This window comes from Salmo salar, chromosome 22 (genome assembly GCF_965601325.2).
Source record: "Salmo salar chromosome 22, fSalSal1, whole genome shotgun sequence".
In the NCBI taxonomy this organism is placed as follows: Eukaryota; Metazoa; Chordata; class Actinopteri; order Salmoniformes; family Salmonidae; genus Salmo; species Salmo salar.
Genome location: NC_138312.1, coordinates 43,222,025 through 43,249,725, shown reverse-complemented (window position 1 = coordinate 43,249,725; position 27,701 = coordinate 43,222,025). Strand labels below are relative to the sequence as shown.

Below are 27,701 nucleotides of genomic sequence, written 5' to 3'. Positions count from 1 at the left end.
TGCCACAGAGTTGTAAGAAACTTTTATTGAATGATGAAATCATTTTAGCATTTAAAGCTTTTCTTTGCAGAGAAATGTGGTTGAGCTGAAAACATTCAAAACCTCATACAGAAGTATTCAGACACACACATGCTCACATCTATGCATAGTATACTGTGTCATCCAGCAGAGAAATTATTGTGGTTTATACATGTAGTCATTTGCATATGGATATTTGTTCTTGTTCAAAAGGAACAGCTTGGTGTGAGCATTGACAACAAATATAAGATACATCTGTTAAACACATCAGACATAATGGTAAGTATTGTACCGCCTGTTTGTCATGTGTACCTTTTCAAACAGCACTACAGTAGTAAGGCTACATTTACATGGGCAGCCCAATCGGTATCTTTATTCCACTTATTGGTCTTTTGACCAATCACATCAGATTCTTTTCACATCAAATCAATTTCAGAGCTGATCTAATTGGTCAAAAGACCAATTAGTGAAAAAAATAGCAGAATTGAGCTGCCTGTGTAAACGCAGCCTATGCGTCTATCATTCTAAGCAGCTGCTCAGGGCTTACTTCTCCAGCGATAAAAACACCTTAAAGCACTCGAGTGAAAACTAGAATGAGTGAAACTACACTTCAACGTCATTCAGTCGTCCATCTGGAAAGAAAAATAATTCTAGCAACACTTTACAAAAAAAGTATTATTACAGGGTAACTATATGGGAATTACCTTTTGTAATTACCTTTAAGTATAAGAAGTTACATAGCACTTAGCATTGTATTCTCTTGATTATAAGCCTTAGATCAAATGGTTAGTGTTCCATAGCTACATGTACTACTACCAGATTGTATAGTAATTAGATGATTTACTAGTTACTCTAGTAAAGTCTCCTGTAGTTACTCCAGTAAATTCTCCTGTAGTTACTCTAGTAAAGTCTCCTGTAGTTACTCCAGTAAATTCTCCTGTAGTTACTCTAGTAAAGTCTCCTGTAGTTACTCCAGTAAATTCTCCTGTAGTTACTCTAGTAAAGTCTCCTGTAGTTACTCCAGTAAATTCTCCTGTAGTTACTCTAGTAAAGTCTCCTGTAGTTACTCTAGTAAATTCTCCTGTAGTTACTCTAGTAAAGTCTCCTGTAGTTACTCTAGTAAATTCTCCTGTAGTTACTCCAGTAAAGTCTCCTGTAGTTACTCTAGTAAATTCTCCTGTAGTTACTCTAGTAAAGTCTCCTGTAGTTACTCTAGTAAAGTCTCCTGTAGTTACTCTAGTAAATTCTCCTGTAGTTACTCCAGTAAAGTGAGACCAAATGTACACACACACACCTGAAAGTGCTATAAACACAGATATGTGAAAGTTGAAATTCCATATTTAGGGAAGTTTTAAAATGTACACGAAATTAATGAATAACCAGCGTTATTCATAAAACAGTGGTACCTTTGTGAGTTAAAAATACTATATGGAAAAAAACTGAAGACTAAAATAAGAATCCTTTCTTTAAATACCAGCTTTAGAAAGACAAGCTGTAAAAAAAAATCAAGTAAGTAAGTTGTGAGAGCGAAAGTCCAGATCTTTCCATCATGCATAGAAACAACTTGACATTAAAAAAGGGGGGGATTCAAATGTTAAACTAATGTACAGCTCCTGTAGTTCTTTGGTTAAGGCACAGAAATAGACATGTTAACTTGTTTCAAGGCAGTGTCATTCAGACAGCTCAAAATACACACACAACCAGCATTAGTTATATCCCTGAAAACTAACACTATTTCAACCAACAGCATTTAGAATCAACCTTATTGAAAATGTCTGTATTATACACAATTAGAGAAGAAAGATAACTGGGCACAACAAAGGCAGTAAAGGAGAAGTGGTTCTTGCTTATATTTCTAGAGGAGTAGCAAGACCACAACGGAATTTTCTGTCCTTTGTTGAAAATTCTCACTCACTAACATCACAAAAATCCCCAAAATAGAACCCTAAAAATAGCAATCTTCTAACTCCTCCCTTGAAGGCAAGCAGTGATCTGATGACATCACAGGGGAAGTGATACAGACTGCTGGGAACCTGCCAGCTCCCAGAGAACAGTAGAGACGTTTTCCTATGAACAGTATGACTGGTTGAGGAGAGGAATGGGGAGAAGGTTCTGGAGGGGCACAAAGGGGGCAGCTCTAAGGCTGTTCAGTGCTGCTGGGAAAGTTAGAGCCAGGCTTCAGCTTTGAGACATTGGGTCCTACTCAATCAAAGCTGCTATCCCGGTTTCTAAGATCAAGTTTTACATTCGCAGAAAGGCCAAACAGTGGTCACAACCATTTATTCACCGGGTATAATGAATCCTGGTTCAGGAGGCCTGCAGGGAATATACTTGCCCCATAAACACAGCCTAACTGAACTGTCGAAATAAACTGATATTTTGCTTTTTTCATATTTGTGGTAATATGAAATAGAACAGTGAAATGAAGACATCTGGGTGTTGCGGGAAGATGAGCGGTTCAGGGGGCCATTGCAGCGCAAGTTATAGGGTCACAGTTCATCTCTTACTTCCCTTCATGTAGGAAGGGATGGCTCCCCTGGCTGTCAGGCCCTCAAAGCGCTTGTAGGTGTAATTGATAAAGACCCAGTCCTTATTCTTATAGTCAGCCTCCGCTGCAGCTGCTGCTGCTGGGGACTTGGTGGGTGCTGCTGCAGCTGCAGCTTGGGAGAGAGAAGAGGGAGAGGAAGGAGGGAGTGTGAATAGATAAGGAGAAAGGGAGAGAGCTTTATAGTCACAGGGTATACTGTACAACCACACACACACAGTCAGAATAATAATCAACTGGGACAGAGGAAAATAGTTTCTGCTGAAACTGTCTGTCTTTCTCTCACCTGTGGGTGAAAGGATGTCTGACTCAGGGAACTCATCGAAGTTTGACGTGTCGTCGATGCTTTTAATCTCAATGGGGATCGCTGCAGGTCTCTCCCTGTGATGGGTGACAAACGCAAAACTGTAGTGAGGCCTGGACTTTTGGACCACTGAGGTATAAAAACCTTATTGATTTAGATATAAACAGTTTGTTTTATGTAGTCCCTGTGTACCTGATGTGGTCATAATCGACTCCCTCAAAAAACAGGTTTCTCTTGATCTCCTCCACTCCTGTCGCCCCAATCCGATGGTCTCCCTCACAGCAGAACCTAAGCAGTAAAATACACGTTTAGATCCTGAGAACCACAGAGGGATATAGAAGTGTGCTTGCCATAGATACAGAACTAGCTTGAGATTACATTGTAACCATTTAGTTGATGTTCATTCTTCTCAAGAGCAACATGCAACAGTAAGCTACAGAATGTTTATTCATCTCGCTGTATTTTTCAACATGTTGATATGTAGTACTGGTGCTGACCTGAGGATGAGGTCCTTGGCCCTCTCTGAGATAGGTACTTCTGGAGGGAACACCAGAGTCTCCTTCCAGTTCATCACTTTCTTATAGGTTTCCTGGGGCGTCTCTGAACAGAACGGGGGGTAGCCTGGAGAGAGAGAGGGACATTTAGACAGCAATCCTAATTCAATCATAACTTGCATCAAACTGACATCAATGCATGATTTACACAAAGGTTTCAGTTACTAATGCCACTCTTAAGTTAGGGCCTGTGTTTCCAATCAAAAGATATCCCTCCTACCAATCAACATCTCATACATGATGACCCCCAGGCTCCACCAATCACAGAGCTTGTTGTATCCGGTCTGCATGAACACTTCTGGGGCAATGTAGTCTGGAGTTCCCACAGTGGAGAATGCCTGAGAAATGGTGAGAGGAGAGGAGAGAGGGAAAAGGAGAGGGAGAGGAGAGGAGAGGGGGGAAAGGAGAGAGGGAGAGGACAGAGGGGAAAGGAGAGAGGGAGAGGAGAAAGAAGAGGGAGAGGGAGAGGAGAGAGGGGAAAGGAGAGGAAGAGGACAGAGGGGAAAGGAGAGAGGGAGAGGAGAAAGAAGAGGGAGAGGGAGAGGAGAGAGGGGAAAGGAGAGAGGGAGAGGACAGAGGGGAAAGGAGAGAGGGCAGAGGAGAGAAGGGAAAGGAGAGGGAGAGGAAAGGACAGGGGGGAAAGGAGGGAGGGAGATGAGCAGAGAGCACAGACAGTAAAACAACCTGTAGCTCACAAGTTAAATTTGCATTTCCAGCAAAGTCCTGAATTGACAAAATGAAAATAGAGTCGACCCCAGAAGTTTCTCTAACGATGCCATACACTTGCTGCGGAAATGTAACTGACGTAACAGTGAGTGAGTGTGCTGTATATCCCCTAACAGGGACAGGACTCCAACCACCTGCACACCAGATATGTACTGTACTGTGTGTCTGTGCTCCTATGCTGGCCTTCCTCACTTCATCCAGAGACTCTAGTCTCTACAGAACAGGCTCTCTAGCGTGACAAAATGCCTTTTCTTTGGAGCTGCTATACTCTTTCACATGAGAGAACACTTTTTCCTATGAGTAAATAAACACAACCAACACGTTTAAAAAACAGAGGTCATTGTGAAACCTTATACTAGTCATCCCTGTTGTGTTTATGAGGAAGTTAAAGGTAAAGACCGATCCTCCAGCTGAGTAGTGACTGAAGGTAGTCAGAGCTCCATGACACCCACCAGCTGTCGTCTATTCCTCTTCCAGGTCTCTGCTTTCCTCTTGGAGTTCATGTACTGAGACGCTGTAAAGAAAAAATTAGTCTCAGGCACACCTCAATTACAACTGCACACATAGGTGACAAATCATGACAAATAAAGAGCCTTCAGAAAGTATTCATACCCCTTGACTTATTCCACATTTTGATGTGTCACAGCCTGAATTCAGAATTAATTAAATAGATTGTTTTTCTCACTCATTTACACACAATTTCCCATAATGAAAATGTGAACAAAATGTTTTTAGGAATGTTTGTAGATTTATTGAAAATAAAATACAGAAATGTATAATTTACTTAAGTCAATACATGTTAGAATCACCTTTGGCAGCGATTACATGTCAGGATCGTCGTAAGAACTGGACCAAGGCGCAGCGTACGTAGCGTTCCACATCTTTATTATAAAGTGAAACTTCAGCAAATACAAATCAATAAAGAACAAACGAAACGTGACGTTCTGGAGTGCTCACAGGCAACTACACAAAAACAAAACAAGATCCCACAAAGCACAGTGGGGAAATGGCTGCCTAAATATGATCCCCAATCAGAGGCAACGAAAAACAGCTGCCTCTGATTGGGAACCATACCAGGCCAACAAAGAAATAAACAACCTAGATTACCCACCCTTGTCACACCCCGACCAAACCAACATAGAGAATAAAAGGCTCTCTATGGTCAGGGTGTGACATTACAGCTGTGAGTCTTTCTGGGTAAGTCTCTAAGAGCTTTGCACACCTGGATTGTACAATATTTTCCCATTGTCCTTTTCAAAATTAATTGCTAGACAAACATTTTCAAATCTGTAACTCGGCCGCTCAGGATCATTCACTGTCCTCGGTAAGCAACTCCAGTAGAGATTTGGCCTTGTGTTTGGAAAGCAGACTGAACCAGGTTTTCCTCTAGGATTTTGCCTGTGCTTAGCTCCATTTAGTTTATTTTTGATCCTGGAAAACTACACAGTCCTTTACAAGCATACCTATAACATGACGCAGCCACCACTATGCTTGAAAATATGGAGAGTGTGTTGTGTGTTGTATTTGCCCCAGACATAACACTTTGTACTCAGGACAAAAAGTGAATTGCTTTGCCAAATATTTTGCAGTATTACTTTAATGCCTTTTAGCAAACAAGATGGATGTTTGTATTCTGTACAGGCTTCCTTCTTTTCATTCTGTAATTTAGGTTAGTATTGTGCAGTAACTACAATGTTGCCGATCTATCCTCAGTTTTCTCCTATCACAACCATTACACTCTGTAACTGTTTTAAAGTCACCATTGGCCTTGTGGTGAAATCCCTGAGCGGTTTCCTTCCTCTCCGGCAACTGAGTTAGGAAGGACGCCTGTATTTTTGTAGTGACTGGGTGTACTGATACACCATCCAAAGTGTAATTAATAACTTCACCATGCTCAAAGGGCTCCCAAATGGCACAGTGGTCTAAGACACTGCATCTCAGTGCTAGAGGCATCACTACAGACAACCTGGTTTGAATCCAGACTATATCACAACCAGCCGTGATTGGGTGCCCAATTGGCCCAGCGTCGCCGGTGTAGGCCACCTTTGTAAATAAGAATTTGTTCTTAACTGACTTGCCTAGTTAAATAAATAAACTAAAAAATATTCAATGTCTGCTTTTTTTCTTTACCCATCTACCAACAGGTGCCCTTCGTTGCGAGGCATTGGAAAACCTCCCTGGTCTTTATTTCAATCTGTGTCTGAAATTCACTGCTCAACTGAGGGACCTCACAGATAATTGTATGTGTGGGTACAGAGATGAGGTAGTCATTCAGAAATCATGTTAAACACTATTATTGAGTCCATGCAACTTATAATGTGACTTGTTAAGCAAAGTTGTATTCCTGAACTTATTTGCCGTAAACAAAGGGGTTGAATACTTTTTTCAGCTTTTCATTTTGTATTAACTTGTAATAAAAAAAAATATTATATAAAAAAAAACATTCTTCCGCTTTGACATTATGGGGTATTGTGTGTTTAGGCCAGCGACAAAAAAAAACTAAATTCAATCAATTTTATATTCAGGCTAGGAAAAGTCAAGGGGTGTGAATACTTTCTGAAGGCACTGTACACTGTAAGTTGTATAGTTTTATCAACTGAAATGAATCAAGTATGGTTTTATTGTTGTACTCACTGAAGTCATTGGAGATGCTGTGGTTGAGGTTCCTGTAGAACTCTGTCCGATGGGCTTTCTTCAACCCTGTACACAGGCCAAAGTCTGACAGCTTCACATGGCCCTGGAAAACACACACAGTTAGTTGTGCTACACTACTTCCTGGGGATGTTTCAGTAATACTGTGTGACAACGCCAGAGTGTTTCTGAAATCACACTTCCTGTGGCGACTGTGAAACTGTGTGTGTGGATTTATGATTCTAGACAGAGTCGACAGACAGATCACCACGTTATAATGCTGATGTCATCCTCCTGTCTGTGTGTGTGTAATGATGTCATTTCAGCCATATTTAAACCTGTGTGTAATGATGTCATTTCAACCATATTTAAACCTGTTTGTAATGATGTCATTTCAACCATGTAGTGTGTATGTGTACCTTAGAGTCCAGCAGTACATTGTCAGGTTTGATGTCTCTGTGTATGAAGCCCATCTGGTGTATAGAGTCTATGGCCAGGACCGTCTCAGCCACATAGAACTGAGTCTCCTCCTCTGACAGGGTATCCTTCTTCATCAGCAATGTCATCATGTCACCTGCAGGGGGTGCCACACAGACCATCAGCATCACACATACACAAACTAACAAACACACACACGATTGCAAACATGCACACACACACACACACACACACACACACACACACACACACACACACACACACACACACACACACACACACACACACACACAGAGACACATAACACACACATCTCCAGCAGAGGAGGCTGGTGGAAGGAGCTATAGGAGGATGAGCTCATTGTAATGGCTGGAATGTAATGCATGGAACGGTATCAAACATGTGGTTTCATATGCTTGATGTGTTTGATACCGTTCCATATATTCCAATTCCAGCCATTACAATGAGCCCATCCTCCTATAGCTCCTCCCACCAGCCTCCACTGACCTCCAGGTAGGAACTCCATGAGTAGGTAGAGGTTAATCTTGTCTTGGAAGCTGTAGAACATCTTGACCACCCACAGACTGTCTGCTTGCACCAGGATGTCCCTCTCAGCCCGGATATGGCCCACCTAACATAGAAATACAACACAGATCCTGCAGAATTAACACACATATTTTCTCTACACTCAGCAGCGCTGAGCGATTAGTGCTTTTTGAGGTCGGCTCGTTTTCGGTTCGATTATTTCAAAAAAAGAGTTTTGGTTACGATTATTTTTAAACATTAAATGAATTAAGAAATAATGACATTAAAACTATTTCAGATTTTATTTATGGGAATTCCAAAGGCAAAAATATTGAACATGCAATTGCCAAAACATTGACAATTTTCCAATTGTCTCTGTCAGGTCCAAACTGGGCAGACATCAATAAAAACAATATTTCAGTTGTGTGTATAACTTCCTTTTTATTTGATTAGTTTATTATTTTTTCATTCCTTAAAAAGTCATCATCTCTGCTCAGGCAGTAGCTATTAACCAGCCAGCCAGACAATGTTATCTCTGCTCAGGCAGTAGCAGCCAGCCAGACAATGTTATCTCTGCTCAGGCAGTAGCAGCCAGCCAGACAACGTTATCTCTGCTCAGGCAGTAGCAACCAGCCAGCCAGACAACGTTATCTCTGCTCAGGCAGTAGCAGCCAGCCAGCCAGCCAGACAACGTTATCTCTGCTCAGGCAGTAGCAGCCAGCCAGACAACGTTATCTCTGCTCAGGCAGTAGCAGCCAGCCAGCCAGCCAGACAACGTTATCTCTGCTCAGGCAGTAGCAGCCAGCCAGACAACGTTATCTCTGCTCAGGCAGTAGCAGCCAGCCAGACAGACAACGTTATCTCTGCTCAGGCAGTAGCAGCCAGCCAGCCAGACAACACTATCTCTGCTCAGGCAGTAGCAGCCAGCCAGACAACACTATCTCTGCTCAGGTAGTAGCAGCCAGCCAGCCAGACAACGTTATCTCTGCTCAGGCAGTAGCAGCCAGCCAGCCAGACAACGTTATCTCTGCTCAGGCAGTAGCAGCCAGCCAGCCAGACAATGTTATCTCTGCTCAGGCAGTAGCTGCCAGCCCGCCAGACAACACTATCTCTGCTCAGGCAGTAGCAGCCAGCCAGACAACACTATCTCTGCTCAGGCAGTAGCAGCCAGCCAGACAACACTATCTCTGCTCAGGCAGTAGCAGCCAGCCAGACAACACTATCTCTGCTCAGGCAGTAGCAGCCAGCCAGCCAGACAACGTTATCTCTGCTCAGGCAGTAGCAGCCAGCCAGACAACATTATCTCTGCTCAGGCAGTAGCAGCCAGCAAGCCAGACAATGTTATCTCTGCTCAGGCAGTAGCAGCCAGCCAGCCAGACAACGTTATCTCTGCTCAGGCAGTAGCAGCCAGCCAGACAATGTTATCTCTGCTCTGGCAGTAGCAGCCAGCCAGCCAGACAACGTTATCTCTGCTCAGGCAGTAGCAGCCAGCCAGCCAGACAACGTTATCTCTGCTCAGACAGTAGCAGCCAGCCAGCCAGACAACATTATCTCTGCTCAGGCAGTAGCAGCCAGTCAGCCAGACAACGTTATCTCTGCTCAGGCAGTAGCAGCCAGCCAGACAATGTTATCTCTGCTCTGGCAGTAGCAGCCAGCCAGCCAGACAACACTATCTCCAACACTATCTCTGCTCAGGCAGTAGCAGCCAGCCAGCCAGACAACACTATCTCTGCTCAGGCAGTAGCAGCCAGCCAGACAACACTATCTCTGCTCAGGCTCACATGGGGACACCTACAACAGAGAGAAGCTCTCTGGCCCCCCCTAATACACCCCCATATACCCCTCCTTGTACACAGGCCCTGTGTACCCCAGCCCCAGACCATAAACCCACTACTCTGGTAAAACCCACTGAGGTGGCCATCCTCATTGACTCAAATGGGAAATTTATCCAAGAGGATAAACTCTTCCCCCACCATAAGGTGTCCAAAATATGGTGCCCAAAAATGCCGAATGCACTCCACATCCTGTCCCAGTCTGACTTTGGCACACCAGGCCTCATCATTATTCACAGCGGCACCAACAACCTGCGAGAGGATCAGGAGAGAGTAGGCAGCCTGGTCAACAGAGTAGCAGAGAGGGCCTCTGAGTGGTTCCCCAACTCCCACATCACCATCTCCACTCTGCTGCCCCGCAAAGACTTTCATCCCCGTACCATTCAGAAAGTCAACGCTGACATCACCAGAGGGTGTGGTCTACTCCCAAATGTGCACGTTGCTCACCACCCAACAATCACCCCGAAGCACCTGCACGACCACTCCCACCTGAGGAAGCAGACAGTAGGGATGTTTGACAAGTCTCTAAAGGACGTGGCACTTGGTAGACAAACACCCCATGCCGCACTGGACAGAGGACCACCCAGAGACCCCTACACCACCAAGGAGCCCCAGGTCCCTCAACGCCCCACCAGACCCAGCGCACCCCACAGGCCCCACCCACCACCAGAGCATCACCACCTCCATCAGCGCAGCCAGACTGGACCGGGCCCAGCCTACTACCCCACACCAGACCTCCACCTCTACCAGACCAGAGAGGGAGCACCCCCGGCCCAGACCTGGCCCCCCTCCCCTCCACAGGGCCCAACAGCAGGACCAGCGCAGCTACACGGAGGCCCTCAGAGGACAGCAGAACCCTGTAGGCTTGAGTGAGATTAAACAGCTCCTCCAATACATCTGCACTAATGTGTTCGCACACACACACACACACACACACACACACACACACACACACACACACACACACACACACACACACACACACACACACACACACACACACACACACACACACACACACACACACCTTGTTCAGTGAATAGGAAGAAGAAGAAAAAGAGTTAGATGTTTTCTGTTATCCATTATCTCACTCTGAACAACTTAGTAGTAACTGTAGTTCTGACTGTGCTATTCTTTCTTTTTGAAACATGAAATCAGTTAGCAGGTGGAACATTCAGGGCCGAAACTCATCAACCTTTGGACTGAAGACTTTAGCACTGGAGTTAAATCTTAAAGATGTTGACGTCATCATTCTGCAGGAGACATGGTGGAAGGGAGACATTGTCACTCACTGTCCCACAGGCTACAGAGAGGTAATTGTGCCGTCACAGAAACACAGCTCTGTCAATAGAGGCAGAGACTCTGGAGGATTGATCATTTGGTACAAATCCGAACTACTAAATCTAATTGATCCCCTCAAAACTTGTAAATATCACATCTGGTTAAAACTGAGAAAAAGGAGATCTTCCCCACCCTTGAGGAAGAGACATGCCATTTCCAGGCTCAGGAAAATATGCTCATCTGTGGGGACACAAATGCGCGCACAGGAACACTACCTGATCTAACGACCACACGAGGGGACAGCTTTATTACAGGCCATACTGTTTCTAACTGTCTTAATCTCCCCCATAGAAACAACAATGACAGCACCATCAACAAAAACGGAAGGGATCTGTTGCAGCTCTGTAGAACCCTGGGTCTGTACTTTGTCAATGGTAGGTTACGGGGGGACTCTTTGGGGAGATTCACCTATTCCTCACCTCTTGGCCACAGCACAGTAGACTATATGATTACAGACATGGACCCTTTCTCTCTCAGCTCATTCACCGTCAAGCCACTAACACCTCTGTCTGATCACAGCCAAATTACCTTGTTCCTCAAAAAAAACAGACATGGAAATAACCACACATTCACAGCCCAGACAAATACCAGAAAGCAACCAGTAACCAAAAAATCCAAACACTCTTAGATAACTTTCTGGATACCACACCCACTCACAGTAAAAAAAAAATATATATATATTCAGGCAAACTGCAAAAGAAGCACAACTGAAATCGATTTTAAAAAACACCCAAAAAAGACCACAGATGACAACTGGTTTGATGCAGATTGTAAAAGTATAAGAAAAAAAACTTAGAACACTATCCAACCAAAAGCACAGAGACTCAAATAATAGTGATTTTCGCCTTAATTACTGTGAGACTTTAAAACTCTATAAACGTACACTCGTAACCAAAAAGGCACAGTACAACAGCAAACAGCTGACACTAATTGAGGAGTCCATAAACACATCAACTTCTGGCAAAATTGGAAAAACCTAAATAAAAATCGAAACTAGAGGAATTAGCGATACAAAATGGACAACCCATTTTAAAACACTCTACAACACCGTTCAAATTGACAGAAAACGCAGAACAACGCCAAATTCATGAGAAGTTGAATGGACTACTAAAAGCTATAAAAGGACAATGAAAATCCATTGGACTCCCCAATTACTGACCAGATTCTCCATAAGAAACTTCAGGCCCTCAAAATTTAAAAAAGCATGCAGACCTGATGGCATCCTAAATTAGATGCTCAAATTCACTAGTGAAACATTTCAATTAGCTCTATTAAAACTGTTTCATTTGATCCTGAATGTAGGTTATTTCCCTGATATCTGGAATCAAGGACTCATAACCCCAATCTTTAAGAACAGAGACAAATTTGACCCTAACAATTACAGAGGCATTTGTGTGAACAGTAACCTGGGGGAGGTTTTCTGTAGTTTTATAAGAGTTCTAAACTTCCTTAATAAGCACAATGTCTTGAGTAAAAGCCAAATTGAATTTAAACCAAAACATTGCATGACCGATCATATTTACACCCTAGACACCCTGATAGATAAACATGTCCACCAAAATAATACCAAAATATACACTTGCTTTATCGACTTCCAAAAAGCATTTAACTCTATTTGGCATACAGGACTGTTCTACAAAAGTATTGAAAATGGTGTAAGGGTAAAATATATGACATAATTAAATCAATGTATACTGTTAATATGTGCAGCATTAAAATTGGCAAGAAAACAACAGAATTCTTTAACCAGGGCCAGGGCCTTCGCCAGGGTTGCAATCTGAGCCCTGCACTCTCCAATATTTACATCAATGAATTGGCCACTATTCTAGAAAATCCAGAGCCGCTGGTGTTAGTCTCCACAATTCAGAAGTGAAATGCCTGCTCTTCGCAGATGACCTGTGCCTGCTGTCACCCACAGCACATGGCCTACAGCAGAGCCTGGACCTGCTAGAGCAGTACTGCCAGACCTGGGACCTGGCAGTAAACCCCAAAAATACAAAAATAATGATTTTCCAGAGAAGATCCAGATCTCAGGGAATTTGTTCTCAATTGGTACAAAATATATATAGTACTGCACACACTGCAATTACTTAGGTTTAAAAATAAGCTCAATTGGACACCTTAAATGAGGCAGTGAATGAATTGAGAGAGAAAGCACGCAGGGCATTCTACGCCATTAAAAAGTAAATAATTCAGGCCTCCTGAGTGGCGCTGTGGTTTAAGTGTGCCACTAGAGATTCTGGGTTCGAATCCAGGCTCTGTTGTAGCCGGCCGCGACCAGGAGACCTATGGGGCAGCGCACAATTGGCCCAGCATCGTCTGGGTTAGGCGAGGGTTTGGCCGGCAGGGATGTCCTTGTCCCATGGCGCACTAGCAACTCCTTTGGCAGGCCGGGCGCAGTGCACGCTGACACAGTCGCCAGGTGTACAGTGTTTCCTCCGACACATTGGTGCGGCTGGCTTCCGGGTTAAGTGGGCATTGTGTCAAGAAGCAGTGCGGCTCGGTTGGGTTGTGCTTCGGAGGACGCACGGCTTTTGACCTTTGCCTCTCCCGAGTCCGTACGGGAGTTGCAGCGATGAGACAAGACTGTAACTACCAATTGGATACCACGAAATTGGGGAGAAAAAGGGGTAAAAAGTTTACAAAAATAAAAAATAAGCAAATACTAACTGAAATACCTATTAATATTTGGCTAAAACTAATTGAATGTGTCATTGAACCAATTGCATTTTATGACAGTGATAAAATATTTTATATGTTTAAAGAAAATGATTAAATAATTCTACCCTGAAACGTAACTAATTAGTAATTAGTTGTTTATGTAGCATGTATAATGAATAATTAAAGTATTAAACATAAGTCCAACTAGCTTGGACTGGGAGGGAGATAAATGTGTGTATGTGTGTGCCGAAGAAAATACTGAGAACAATTAAAACTGTGTTTGGCTCGACCTGGCTAGAACTCTGAGAAACTTATGATAGGACAGGGAGTACTTCTCAAGGCTTCTCTAATCTCAGGGGAATGGAACGGACAGCGCTGGGTAGTGATACACAGTGGTGAGAACTCTGGAGAAGCACACAACTCACCTACTGTTCGTGTGTATGTATGTGCGTAGGATATCTACTGTTTGTGTGGATGTATGTGCATAGGTAGGAAGTGAACTATAAAATGGATGTCTTTGTATAATGAACTTCAGAGTACCCTCGTGAATAAACATTTTGACTATTGTAAGCTGGGACTCTCATCTGTTTCATTCAACTAGAATCTTACAAACTCTGGTTTGCAGACTGAGTAGATTAATTGAAGTTTATGAACATTGATAATGAAATTCACATAAGACAGTGAGGTGTGGGGTCCACTTGCAAAACAAGATTTCCCCCAATGGGACAAACACCCCATTGAAATCCCGCATGCAGTGTTCTGTAAGATTCTCCTACATGTCCAGAGGAAAACCACAAACAATGCATGCAGGCCAGAATTAGGCCAATATCCACTAATAATAAAAACTAGAAAAAGAGCAAATAAGTTTTAGAAACATCTAAAATACAGTGACCCCTCTCATATCATTACCAAGCCCTGCAATGCCAAGAGCTGAGCAAAGAAAAGAGTCCCCTCATCCAGCTGGTCCTGGGGCTGAGTTCACAAACCTGTTCTACTAACACACTGAAGCCTCAGGACCAGAACATCCAGTCAATCAGAATAAATCAAATTACAACACAGTCAAAACAAAACTACATTGCTTATTGGGAAACACAAGAACAAAGCAAAATGCAGTGCTGTCTGGCCCTAAATGGACAGTACACCGTGGCTAACTATTTAACCATGGTTACTGATCAAAACCTTGACATAGTACAGGCTCAGTGAGCACAGCCTTGCTATTGAGAAGAGTAGACACAGGAAAACCTGGCTCCCTGTAGAGGAAAGGCTGTGCAACCACAGCACAACAGCAGAACCTGAGACAGAGCTGCATTTCCTGACAAAATTCTTACAAATATAAAATAATTAGAGAGTGTATTTTCCCCAAATTTGAAACCCTTATTCAAGGTTTCAAAGAGCTCTCTGATGAGGACAGGCTACCCGTCCTGTTGGGGGAGGACGCAGAGAGCTGTGGGTTGGCAGCGCACTAGGGACAGTGTCTGACAGACCAACCTGCTCACGTCCTCTATGTTATTGTTACTGATCAACGTGTGGTTATTTTCACCCTTGGTTATCGTTGTTACTCTTGTCTCGTTGACAATATTGTAAATCTCCAAACTAAGTTTATGTACATTGTTACGTCATGCCAATAAAGCAAATTGTATTGAGAGACAGAGAGCGAGACGGAGAGAGAGAGAGACAGACAGAGAGAGACAGAAGGGGGAGACGGAGAGACAGAAGGGGGAGACGGAGGGAGAGACAAAGAGAGAGACCGAGAGGGAGAGACACACACACACCTGTTCCTTCTCCAGCATGTCGGCCTTGCGCAGGATCTTCATGGCGTAGATGTGACCTGTGTCCTTCTTCTGGACCAGACGCACCTGGAAGTCAGGGGACAAAGGTCAAAGTTGAGCCAACATGGCAGCAAGAAGTTCACGAGGTCATAGCCAATGCAAGGGCATTTACACTATCGTCATCAATACATTTTCTGAAACAGTGGATTAGGCAGTTGTGCGGTTTTCATGTTCAGACTGTGAAATGGTAACTATGGTAACATTGTAAAATGGAAACTAATTACACAATAATAACCTAGTTAGAATTCTAATAGCTCCATGTATGCTTACCTCTCCAAAAGCTCCTCGACCAATCACCTTGAGGGACTCAAAGTCATCCAATCCCAGCCTGGTTCTCTTCAGCCTCAGAAACTCTGTCTCCTTACGCGCGTGCTGGGAGCGCCGAATACGCTTCTGCAACACAGGTTGTGTGTAAGTGTGTGTGTGTGTGTGCGCACGTGACACTGCTAGAACTATACTCACCTCTTCATCAGGCAGCCCCTCCTCCTCCATCACCATCTCCAGCTTCTGTTGCCTGGCAACAAAATAGGGGTTGAGGGTCAAGAGGCAAAGGTTAGGTTGAAATATGCTGATTCAGGAAGACACCTCCCAACCTGCAGCTCTATACTGATCACTACACTATCTCCATAACTTCTACAGGACAGTTATGGAGGAACGGTAACAGAATTGGAATGGCCCATTCATACATTCTCAAAGAGAAACAAACCATAAACGTTGGTGGGTAGGTTGAGCTGTGACCAATGTTCCCTCTAAGCTGCATGCGAGCATGGGAGCACAGCTCCCCCGGGACTGCCCCGCAGAAGAAATAGCAGCCCGCGTAGAGAAGCACGAGATTGAACTGCACTCAACTTTCTAGAGTTTTCCCCGTTAATTAACACTATCAACGTTTCCCTTTACTGTGGGAATTGTGTTCGAATCAACACAATAAAAGCCGGGGGAACAAAATGGCGCCGTAGAGAGAACACGGTGTTTCAGCGAGCTCACGCGGTATTCGTAAATTTATATTCTTTCATTAATCTCCTAGCTTGAAAAAGTGGTAGAATTGGCTAAATAAGTTACCCTACAATGAGTCTTGGCGACTATTTCTCAAAAATCTCCGACAACATGCCCAACAGAGCTACTAAGAAGTCGACCAAAACCGCCATCCATGTAGATGTGCAGGAGGAGCTAGCTAACGTTAGCGAATCTAACAACATTACAGATCCAGGCACAACGGACCTGGTGATTCAAAGGATGACGGATAACATTACTAAAGTGATCGATGTTAAGATAGGAACGGTCCTGGAAGCAATAGCAGGCCATTCAGCTGAACTACAGAGGGTTGTCAAACGTGTTGATGAGGCGGAAGGAAGAATTGCTACTGTGGAAACTTCAACTACATCCATGGACACTAAGATAAAAGCACTTGAGAAACAGGTGCGCGAAATGGCGGAGCACATTGACGACTTGGATAATCGAGGACGCAGATGCAATATACGTGTTGTGGGACTCCCGGAAAATTCTGAAGGGACACGTTCAGTAAAATTTTTTGAGGAATGGATCCCTGGCTACCTACAAATGGACACTAAGGCTGGTCGGGTGAAGCTAGACAGAGCACATCGCTCTCAAGCACCGATACCTGGTCCCAATCAGCGCCCACGACCAGTGGTTATAAAGTTCCACAACTTTACCGACAAGCAGCGCGTCATGGATGCGGCTAGAAACATCGGTTCTGATGGTAGTCAACGTAAAGGTCCAAAGGTCTCATTCTTCAATGATTATTCCACAGCAGTTGTACGAAGGCGCAAAGCGTTTGATGAGGTGAAGGCCCGACTCAAGAGAATGAAGATCGACTACGCACTGCTGTACCCGGCCACATTGAAGATTATGGTCAACGGATCGCCTAAAAAACTCTACACATCTGAAGAGGCTGCTGCGTTTATTGACTCTCTCGGGTAAATAACCTTAAGCTGCACCTCCGCAGCATTGGATAACGTCTTATTTTATTTTTAATCTGATCATGAAACAGGGGTGTAAGTTCTCATGTGCTCCTGTTCAGTGACATTCGTATTGTTATTATTTTTCTTGCTAAAGTAACTGCCGCCTTAGCTCAGACTGAGATATGTGTGAACCTATATTGGTGCCCAGGCTTGGTTTTAGGTGGAATAGCCTCAATCTTCTATTGATTTTAATTTCCACATATATAAAGGATGAGGCTATTGAGTGGCAATGCGGACTTAAGAGTCTACATTGGAGAGTTGAAATCCCCTGCATGTTAGCTAGTGGGAAAACCCCCTTTTGGATCTTTTCATGTTTAATTTTTGGGTTTAGTATAGTTCGAGTTCAGGGTTCATATCGTTTGTTTACGCTCAGTGAGATAGAGGAGAGTTCAACACATGGAAAAAGGTACCACCCCATTTTTACAGTAGGATTCAGTCTGGATATTGAATGGTCAAAGCGCAATGGCAGGTAACAGATTACGTATATGTACATGGAACATTAGAGGGAGCCATAACCCCATTAAAAGGAAGAAGATACTGTCCTTTTTGAAAAAAGAAAATATTGATATTGCCCTATTACAAGAAACTCATTTGAATGATAAGGAGCATCTGAAATTACAACAAGGGGGGTATGGTCAAGTGTTTTTCTCATCATTTACATCCAGAAGTAGAGGTGTAGCAATTCTTGTGAAAAAGAACCTACCACTTAAGGTCTTGAAGTGTGTGAAAGATAAATTGGGTCACTTTGTTATAATTAATGGTACTTTACAAGGGCAGAGCATTTCCATAATGAATATTTACTTCCCCCCTGCCCACCCCCCTGACTTCCTCACTAAGGTATTTCTAGACTTTTCAGAATTAAACTCAGACACGGCAGTGGTTGGAGGAGATTTTAACTGTTTGTTGAACCCCCTTATTGATAAGCTTCCCAGTGGTATAGCCTCACTCTCTCCTCAAGCTAAGTCACTTACGGCTATTTGTGACGATCTGGGGTATGCTGATGTTTGGAGAGCCTTTCATCCCTCCAACAGAGAGTTCACTTTTTTCTCTGCACCTCATGGATGTCAGACTAGAATAGATTACTTTTTTATGCCCAGGACGTCACTGCAGTCGGTTTTATCCGCTAGGATAGGAAGCATAGTCATATCTGATCATGCGGAGGTGATCCTGGACATAAAACTCAACGGGGCATTCAATCAGTCAAGACACTGGAGGTTGAATACAACCATTCTTAAAGACCATACATTCACATCATATTTTATTACAGAGTTTAAGGCATTTTTCTCTATTAACTCTCAATCAACAGATAACCCCTCACTCCTTTGGGAAACCTGTAAGGCGTACGCCAGGGGTCTGATTATGTCATACGCAGCCACTAAGAGGCGGAAAAAGCGTGAAAAGCAAAAAACACTAGAGGGTGAATTAGGAACTAAAGAGAAGGACTACATTGAAACTCCCACTCCTGCCCTATTAAAGGAAATATCAGTCATTAGATCAACGTTGGACTCCCTCCTAACACAGGACGCTGAAAAGAAAATTAGATTTGTCAAGCAAAAGCTATATGAACATGGCGATAAGCCAGGAAAGTACTTGGCGTACCTAGCTAAAAAGAGAGCTGACTCACAGTCAATTGCAGCTATTACTGATTCTGATGGCAATCATTTATATGAAAATAAATTGATAAATGACTCATTTAAGAAATTCTATGCAAATCTTTATGCCTCAGAACTGCCAAATGACGCAGCCAAGTTAATGGAGAACTTCTTTTCTAAGATTGAGCTCCCTACTATCTCCGAAGAACAGAGGTCTCTCCTTAATGCCCCTATTACCGAGGAAGAGATATTGTCCGCAATTAAGAATCTGCAAAATGGTAAGGCCCCAGGACCGGACGGGTTTTGTAGTGAGTTCTATAAAGAATTCCATGGCCTGATCCTTGAGCCATTGCGTGATATGTTTAACCACTCATTTTCAAATGACCAGCTCCCCCAAACGCTGCGAGAAGCCAACATATCACTTATTCTCAAAAAGGGAAAATGCCCGGAGTCTTGTTCCTCGTACAGACCAATTTCCCTTCTGAATGTGGATAGAAAATTGCTTTCTAAAATTCTAGCCACAAGATTAGAGGACTCACTGCCGCTAATTGTGAAAGGAGACCAAACTGGCTTCATTAAGGGACGTAGGTCATGTAACAATGTCAGACGGCTTCTTAATGTAATTGAAGTCTACCAACGAAGTGCTATGGATGGTCTTGTGCTCTCCCTAGATGCTGAGAAAGCATTTGATCGTGTGGAGTGGTCTTACCTATTCTTTGCTCTAAATAAATTCGGACTGGGGGACAACTTTATAAAATGGGTGAAAGTTTTATATGATGACCCTCAGGCTGCTGTCCTTACTAATGGACTACGGTCAAATAGCTTCCCTATACACAGAGGTACCAGACAGGGCTGTCCTTTGTCCCCCCTCCTATTCGCACTTGTTATGGAACCACTGGCCGAGGCCATCAGGGCAACGCCTGCTATACAGGGGCTGCTCATTGGCGATGTTCACCATAAAATAAGCTTGTATGCTGATGATGTCCTGATATTCATTTCTAATCCCGAGACTTCAATCACATCTCTTATTAATATTATTGAGTTATTCAGCGAATTCTCAGGCTACAAGATTAACCTCACTAAATCAGAGGCTATGCCACTTGGTAACCTTCACTCTGTACCTAATACTTCTCCCCCCTTCCCTTTTAAATGGTCTCCCTCAGGTTTTACGTATCTGGGTATATCTGTAACTCCTAAATTCCAACAAATGTACAAAGCCAATTTTGTTCCCTTGTTCGACACAATAAGACAGGATCTGGAGCGCTGGAACTCTCTTCCGATTTCATGGTTGGGTAGAATATCCCTCTTGAAAATGAACATTTTACCTAGGCTACTCTACCCAATCCAAATGATCCCAGTATTACTCTCCAATAAGGTAATAAAGGATGTAAATGGATGGCTAAGTTCCTTTATATGGAGTAAACGCAAGCCAAGACTTAAGATGGCAATATTGCAGCTGCCAAATTCTATGGGTGGCTTGGATCTGCCCAATATCAGGTTCTATCAGTGGTGTGCCCACCTATGTTATATTTCAGACTGGATCACAAACGATGACTCCTCTATTTGGTTAGACATTGAGACTTCTCTTTCAAAATACCCTTTACAGGATCTTCTGTTTTTCACAAGTTTCAAGTCTGTAAAAGATAATTGTAACAACCCCATTACACTTAACACACTCAAAGTATGGAAGTCAGTTCAACGTTTCCTGGGAAGGTCCAAACTAACCTCTGCTCTTACCCCAATTCTTAACAACCCAGATTTTGCTCCAGGATTGCTGGATGCTGGCTTTAACGTTTGGCTTAATAAGGGCATACGCAGACTAAATGACTTATTTGCAGATAAGATTTTATTGTCATTTGAGCAGATGGTCGAGAAATATCAACTCCCAAAGCAGGACTTTTTCCGTTTCCTACAAGTAAGGCATTATATTCTGAAGAGCACCACCTTAATTGGCAACCCTGATATGTCTGTCATTGAAAGAATGCTTTTTTTCCCACAAAGGAAAATGTCTGTAAGTCTGCTTTATGATGCTTTAAGGTCCTTTTCCGCTGTCGATACACAGAGGGTGAAACACGTGTGGGAGAAAGAACTGTCTGTTACTATTGATGAAGAGATGTGGGAGGACATTTGGAAATATGCAAAAACAATATCTATATGTAATCGTACTAGAGCAATTCAATTAAGAATAATACACAGATTGCATATATCCCCAAATCGCAGACATGCTTTTAGCCCCTCTTCCTCCTCTCCTCAGTGTCTTAAATGTAAAACTGATACAGGCACCCTAACACATTGTTTATGGTCATGTACCAAAATACAAAGATATTGGTCTAATGTTCTGCAAGAAATTGAAAAGATCCTAGGAGTCGATCTAGAATTGGACCCAGTCTCTCTACTGTTAGGTCTACCTAGTAGGCATGTAACTTCTGTGGGTAAGAGGAGGCTTTACAACATCCTCACCTTCGCAGCAAGGAAAAACATACTTTTACAGTGGATTAGTGATAAGGTTCCCTCTATTAAAGATTGGCATAAGATACTATTTGAATGGGTACCGCTGGAATATCTGACATGTACATTGCATTCTAAGACAGATCAGTTCTACAAAGTATGGGAACCTTACCTAAATTACCTAGAACCTGAAGTGTCAGCTATTATGCTGCAAGGATTCTCTTAGAATGGTGATCTATGTATTTCAGAATTACACTGTACGTTCCATGTGGGGAACTCAACTTCTTGGTTTAAACTGAGCTCTTTATTTTCATGTATTTTAATTTTTTTGTATTTTATTTATTTATTATTATTATAATTTTTTTTTTTTTCTCTGTTCATGTTTGATTAAATGTATGTATTGAGAGACGCAATGGGGGGGATGGGGTGAGAGAAGCGCTGAGCGGGGAGAGGAAAATGGTGGGTGTGTATGTGTGTGGGTGTGTGTGTGTGTGGGTGTGTGTGTGGGTGCATGCATACATACGGATATGTGTAAGTGAGTGCGTTTTTTTTTTTTGCCTTGTCCTTGTTGTTGTATCTCTTAATATGGGTGAAAATTGTGAAACTCCAATAAAAATACTGTTACAAAAAAAACACAATAAAAGCCACTTTCAATGCAATAAACCAAAACAAAATAAACTACGCAAGACTTAGCATGCAAAACTAACTATGCAAGAGTTTTTGTTGTAAGGAGAACAGAGTAGGATTCTATTGCATTGACAGGCACAACTGAGGCCTGTACTCTTCACAGACCGGTAAGCCATAACCAATAACACCTGCAGTAGACCTATATGCAAATAGACCATTGCCATATATGGATCTGTGCCATTCACTTTGAACTGGACTGTGTTTACAGCATGAGAAGTCGTGAGTTGATTCGCATGTTTTGAGATCAAAGCTAGAGCTACATGTAGCCACGTGTGCACATTTGACCTTTGCTAGTTAGTAAGTTATTAACATAGTCATAGATCATTTGTGGTCAGCAATGGGGGAGTGGTTGCTCCCTACAAGATCACAAAACGTGTGCATTTCTAGCCATCTTTGAAAAGCGAGTCAGGTAAAGAACAGTGATTGTATTTTGAGCCTGGCTTCAATAAGCTATATAGCCAATAGGCAGAAGGTAGCATTATTTGTCTGAGTCTCTGTAATAATGGTATGGGAATAATGACGCATTTTATTTTGTAAAGTGGCTTCTTGCATCAAACAACACAACAACATTTTCAGTCACCTCCTTGTCTGAAAGACAAGTGGAATAAACAGGTTAATGTCAAGCCATGATGTTTTTTTCAAAAGTCTCATGGAATGTAGGTCTACATTGAACACCACATATTGGCTGCTACTGCAGGCTGTAAAATGCAACAGCTATTTCCATGTTAAAATGTTATGGGATGCATTTTCTCCATCGTTTTTGATGGTAGGCCACTCTGGTAGGCCACTCTGGTATGATCAAATACCCACAGTAGCCAACTTGACCATGCGGGTACAGCTTTAGTGTTCACAGCAAACGCGTGGCTGAAGTAGCACAGAATTTTCACCACATTCAAGTTTGCGCTCAGCAGACCTTAAATTTGCTCAGTGCCGAAACAAATTTGAGGGAACATTGGCTGTAACTGGGAGTTTGCTTTGGGCATAACTTCCTTTTCAGACCTCTGTAACGGCTTCTAGCCCCTGAGCTAACTGTGTAAAACACTGTCTCTCTCTTCCTTCCTCTTTCTTTTTCTCAACCATACACATACTCTCTTCCTAATAAGGGGTTTCCATAAAAAAATGGTGTGATAAAGTTACACTCCTCCAACATTCTCTCTCTCACACACACACACACACACACACACACACACACACACACACACACACACACACACACACACACACACACACACACACACACACACACACACACACACACACACACGGTGTCTGGAACATTTCCTCCACCAGGCAGTGTGGGGCTCTAAGCAGAGAGAGATCGTGTGATGTGTCACACCTCTACTCTCTTCTCCTCTTGTTTGTGCCAAGCCACTGTGCTGCCTTCTCAGCTTCTGACATGTTTTCAGGAATCATCTTTGCTTTTCAGAGTTCCAGTTTGTGTGAGCATGGTGCAGAACACCCACCTCATCTCTCTCTCCTCATGCTGGTCTATCAGGTTACAGTAGAAGTTCTCCAGGGTCACCATAGCCATGTTCACTCTCTCCTTGGTGTGATTACTCATCGAGGAACATGAGGAATGACCCCTCGCTGCCATGGTTACCTACCTACACACACACACACACACACACACACACACACACACACACACACACACACACACACACACACACACACACACACACACACACACACACACACACACACACACACACACACACACACACACAAATTGGAGCACACATTAGTGTAAAGTGACCTATGCCCCTATGTCCCCTATTCTGTAGCCTCCAGCTGGTCACCACATCTCTCTGATGGATATGAGTGATAGATAGCATAACTGATGGCGCTAAATTGAACCACAAATTCACAATAAAAATTATACCAAATTGATTCATTAATTTTCGTGGCTTTCAAATATCATACCATGAAAAGATGCCCTTATTATGCCAACTTAAAATATGGGGTAAAATAATTGGTTATTGTATATTACAGTGAACTTTGAGTGCATATAACCAAAGTTTTCCACAAACAAAATGGCAGGTAGTACATCATTAATACAGTGTGATGACTATTGCATAATTAAATTCTAATTCAATTTTAACACAGTAAAATGGATGGTAAATATTTTCACGTGTTCCACTAGTAGATCAATAATACAGTGTGATTAACATGAGGGTGCAAAGCTGTCATCAAAGGAAAGGGTGGCTACTTTAAAGAATCTCAAATATATTTTGATTTGTTAAACACATTTTTGGTTACTACATGATTCCATATGTTATTTCAGAGTGTTGATGTCTTCACTATTATTCTAAAATGTAGAAAATAGTAAAAATAGAGAAAAACCCTGGAATGAGTAAGTGTGTTCAAACTTTTGACTGGTACTGAATATATATATCAATTTATATTTTTTAAGAACTCAGTCCAGCTTTCAACTTACTATTATTACAACTTTCAAGAGAATGCATAAGGTGCAATTTCAAATTTGGGTAGTGCATCAAGTTTTCCTCTTAGAGAGCTATTTATAACTTGTCATAAATGTCCAAGTCAACTATCCCATATCAGCTAAAGTTTTAAACTAGGTTTTTTTAGCCTATACATTTTGTTCTGTTTTAAGCTAGGTTTTTTTAGCCTATACATTTTGTTCTGTTTTAAGCTAGGTTTTTTTAGCCTATACATTTTGTTCTGTTTTAAGCTAGGTTTTTTTAGCCTATACATTTTGCTCTAATGTTTTAAGCTAGGTTTTTTTAGCCTATACATTTTGTTCTAATGTTTTAAGCTAGGTTTTTTTTGCCTATACATTTTGTTCTAATGTTTGAGTCACTCAAATATCACATGAATAGACATTAGAAATTGCGAAATGTATAGAATTGCAAGAAAATGTGCTTAAAACGGCAACATTTTCTCTCCGCCAACAAGAGGGGTGTGAACAGCAGAATGTTCCCCAATGCTGGAAGAGGGTCCTGAGTGAAAACGTTTGGTAACCCCTGCTGTAGAGCAGGAATGATGGAGGGGAAAACTAAACTCCATTTTTTCCCCACCAGAAATTAGTATAGGGGATTTCAAAAGGCTTCTAATCTTATGCCTATATTTATATGACTCAGTGTATTATTGCACCAAAAATATATTTAAACTTTGTAAAAGTTAGGGCACGGAGGAAGGGGTGGGTGGGATATGTGCTTGTAACCATGAATATTGCTTGATTCCAAATGGACACCTACTCCCTAGGCACTTCAAGTAGATCTTCTCTAGTCCACTCATGTAGTCACCTATACAATTATTGGCACCATTCACAAAACAATTGTTAATTCACCACAAAATCAACATTTTGCAATTTTCATCTCAGTCTCCTGACTTTATTCCCATTTCAAACCTGTGGTTTCAATTAAAGAGGGGGGAGCCATAAGCGCAGACGAAGGATATCAAGGATCTGGAAAGAACCTGTATGGAGGAATACAGATCGCTCCTAATGTGGCCAAACTAAAATGAATGATGGAAAAACAGTTCCTTGTTTAACCGCTAGGTTTTATGGGTATTACGACTCATACTGTGGTATTCTGTGGACAAAACACACATATGTCCCCTGTCTCTTTCGCGAATGTTGAATACAATTCAATTTGAACTTATTGTCCGCCGATTTCTTCATTTTGTGTGTCGAAATTTGAGACAAAGTATCCACAGCAAAGTACTTTCAAACCGAATCTAAAACGAGTGTCTCTGTGTGTGGCTATCACGATTTGTATCACTTGAAGCACACGCACAAGACGGAAGTACCGCGATGCATGAACAACTTCAGTAGTTGTACACAACGGAACTCAACAGCGTTTGGAGTAAACACTATAGAGCCTTTGTTTTACTATTAAAGACTAATGTGATCATAGTGTGATTGTCAGTCAAGAGAGAGGAGCCTTTGTTTTACTCTTACGTTATCTAACATTACCACAACTTCCTAAAGTAGCCTAAATCTCCAAAGTATCAATAAAACAACGTTCGTATGGTACATCTACAACGTGTACATGATCACTGTCAAATTAAATGTTACTCTCACCTCCTCCGTTATGGCATTAATCGTTGAAATTCAATTCGGATCTGCTCCCCTCGTCTGATGACGGTCGGTATCCACTCGTAATTACGGGAAGTGAAGTGCCCCTCCCGCGGAGTTCCAAATTATCCCGGGCCTTTACCGGGGCCATGGTCGGGTGGGCTACTAGGATCATATTCATTATTGATAGTCTGTCCCTTAGAATTCAAAGAAGAATGGCAGAATTATTTGGGTTTCAACTATTACTATAACATACCCTACTATGTGATGAAACCTCAAAGATCAATTCAAATTGTATTTGTCACATGCGCCGAATACAACCTTACCGTGAAATGCTTACTAAAAAAAGTAAAGTGACTATGCATAGATAATAAACAGCTTGTAGCAGCAGAGTAAATCCATCTAAGGCTGAGGATTCCCGAGTGGCGCAGTGGTCTACGCATCTCAATACCAAAGGCGTCTCTACAGTCCCTGGTTCGAATCCAGGCCGTCCAGGTTTGGCTGGGGTAGGCCATCATTGTAAATAAGAATTCGCTCTTAACTGACTTGCCTAGTTAAATAAAAAAATATTCAGAATCTCTGTCAAAAAGGGTCCTATATACTCGTTTTTATTTTTTATTATCCATTTGCTTATTTCATCCTTTGACGTTCACGTGGTGTACAGGTCTCATCATCATATGATAATTGATTTAGTCTATTGTTTGTCTCGGGTGTAATGTGTGCAACGTTTCCAACGATACTTATTCCTGCGTACATGGACAGTAAGTGATGGTGATGTGATATGTCTGCAATAAAGTAACCTTGAAAGCCCATTTTGTTTGAAGGCAGGTCAGTAACTGTTAAATTATCCTAAATCCGCTAAACAAATATCAGAGGCACGCAAAAATTCAATCTCGAACAAGGTTATGACATTATTTGTGAATGCTGTCTTTTTTTGAACACAATGAAAAATGCAGGTTTGACGTTCTTGAACGCACCTCACGCTTGGGTTCTCGATTGTGACGGAAGTGCGGTGTTTTTCCGACAGTGTTATCATCAACCAGAGATTATGGATATGCTGACAAGATAGGTCTACATGTCTTTCAACCCCAACAATGGGAACATAATAACAAATCATTTGTAGACTGTAAGAAGCCTAAACATATATAATATTTGACTAAAACATAATTTCAAACATTGCTTACATTTTTATATGATCACTTGACTCTCTTATGCGTGTAAATACTTGGGAACAGATTTCCCAATTTAAAATCAATTGGAGTTGATTTCCTGGTGTTTTTACATTTGTTTTATCTCCAACAATGAACATTTAAAAAAATAAATAATAAATAGTTTTTTTGCTCAGTAAACTTGAGGGGCCAAATAAAACCACCCGTGGGCCAAAGTTTGCTCGCGGGCCGCCAGCTGGGGAACCCTGTGCTACGCTATAGTCTCGTGCCATAAATAGCCATCTCAGACATCTCTGACATAGTGTTTTTTCTCAAAGTTGCTGGGATGTCATGTGGCCTACTTATATCAGTACAGTTGGAAAAACATATATTTGATCAAATTA

At 42.2% G+C, this 27,701-nt stretch overlaps 1 protein-coding gene across 2 annotated transcripts; it reads right to left on the bottom strand.

The window, feature by feature from the left end:
- LOC106583482 (serine/threonine-protein kinase 38) lies at positions 1-26,310 on the bottom strand. 2 transcript variants are annotated; one of them, XM_014167712.3, is made up of 14 exons: positions 26,156-26,310; positions 23,574-23,714; positions 15,867-15,918; positions 15,675-15,797; positions 15,348-15,431; positions 7,724-7,847; positions 7,198-7,352; positions 6,782-6,884; positions 4,600-4,661; positions 3,642-3,759; positions 3,365-3,488; positions 3,060-3,155; positions 2,850-2,944; positions 1-2,678 (listed from the first exon to the last, which is right to left on the bottom strand). In XM_014167712.3, the coding sequence occupies exons 2-14, from the start codon at positions 23,702-23,704 to the stop codon at positions 2,515-2,517; spliced, it is 1,431 nt and encodes a 476-aa protein (XP_014023187.1). In that variant the 5' UTR covers positions 23,705-23,714; positions 26,156-26,310; the 3' UTR covers positions 1-2,514. The 2 variants fall into 2 exon arrangements, with proteins under 2 accessions (XP_014023187.1, XP_014023188.1); XM_014167713.3 differs by having other exon boundaries at positions 1-2,672.
- Positions 26,311-27,701: the final 1,391 nt, after the last annotated feature.

What these genes read in the sequence shown, in the direction of transcription:
- LOC106583482 (XM_014167712.3), bottom strand. Translation starts at nt 23,704, where the DNA reads ATGGCAGCGAGGGGTCATTCCTCATGTTCCTCGATGAGTAATCACACC. An exon ending in AGAGGAATAGACGACAGCTG is followed by an intron (nt 3,760 to 4,599) that starts GTGGGTGTCATG and finishes ACCATTTCTCAG; the next exon opens with GCATTCTCCACTGTGGGAAC. An exon ending in GTCGATTATGACCACATCAG is followed by an intron (nt 2,945 to 3,059) that starts GTACACAGGGAC and finishes CACCCATCACAG; the next exon opens with GGAGAGACCTGCAGCGATCC.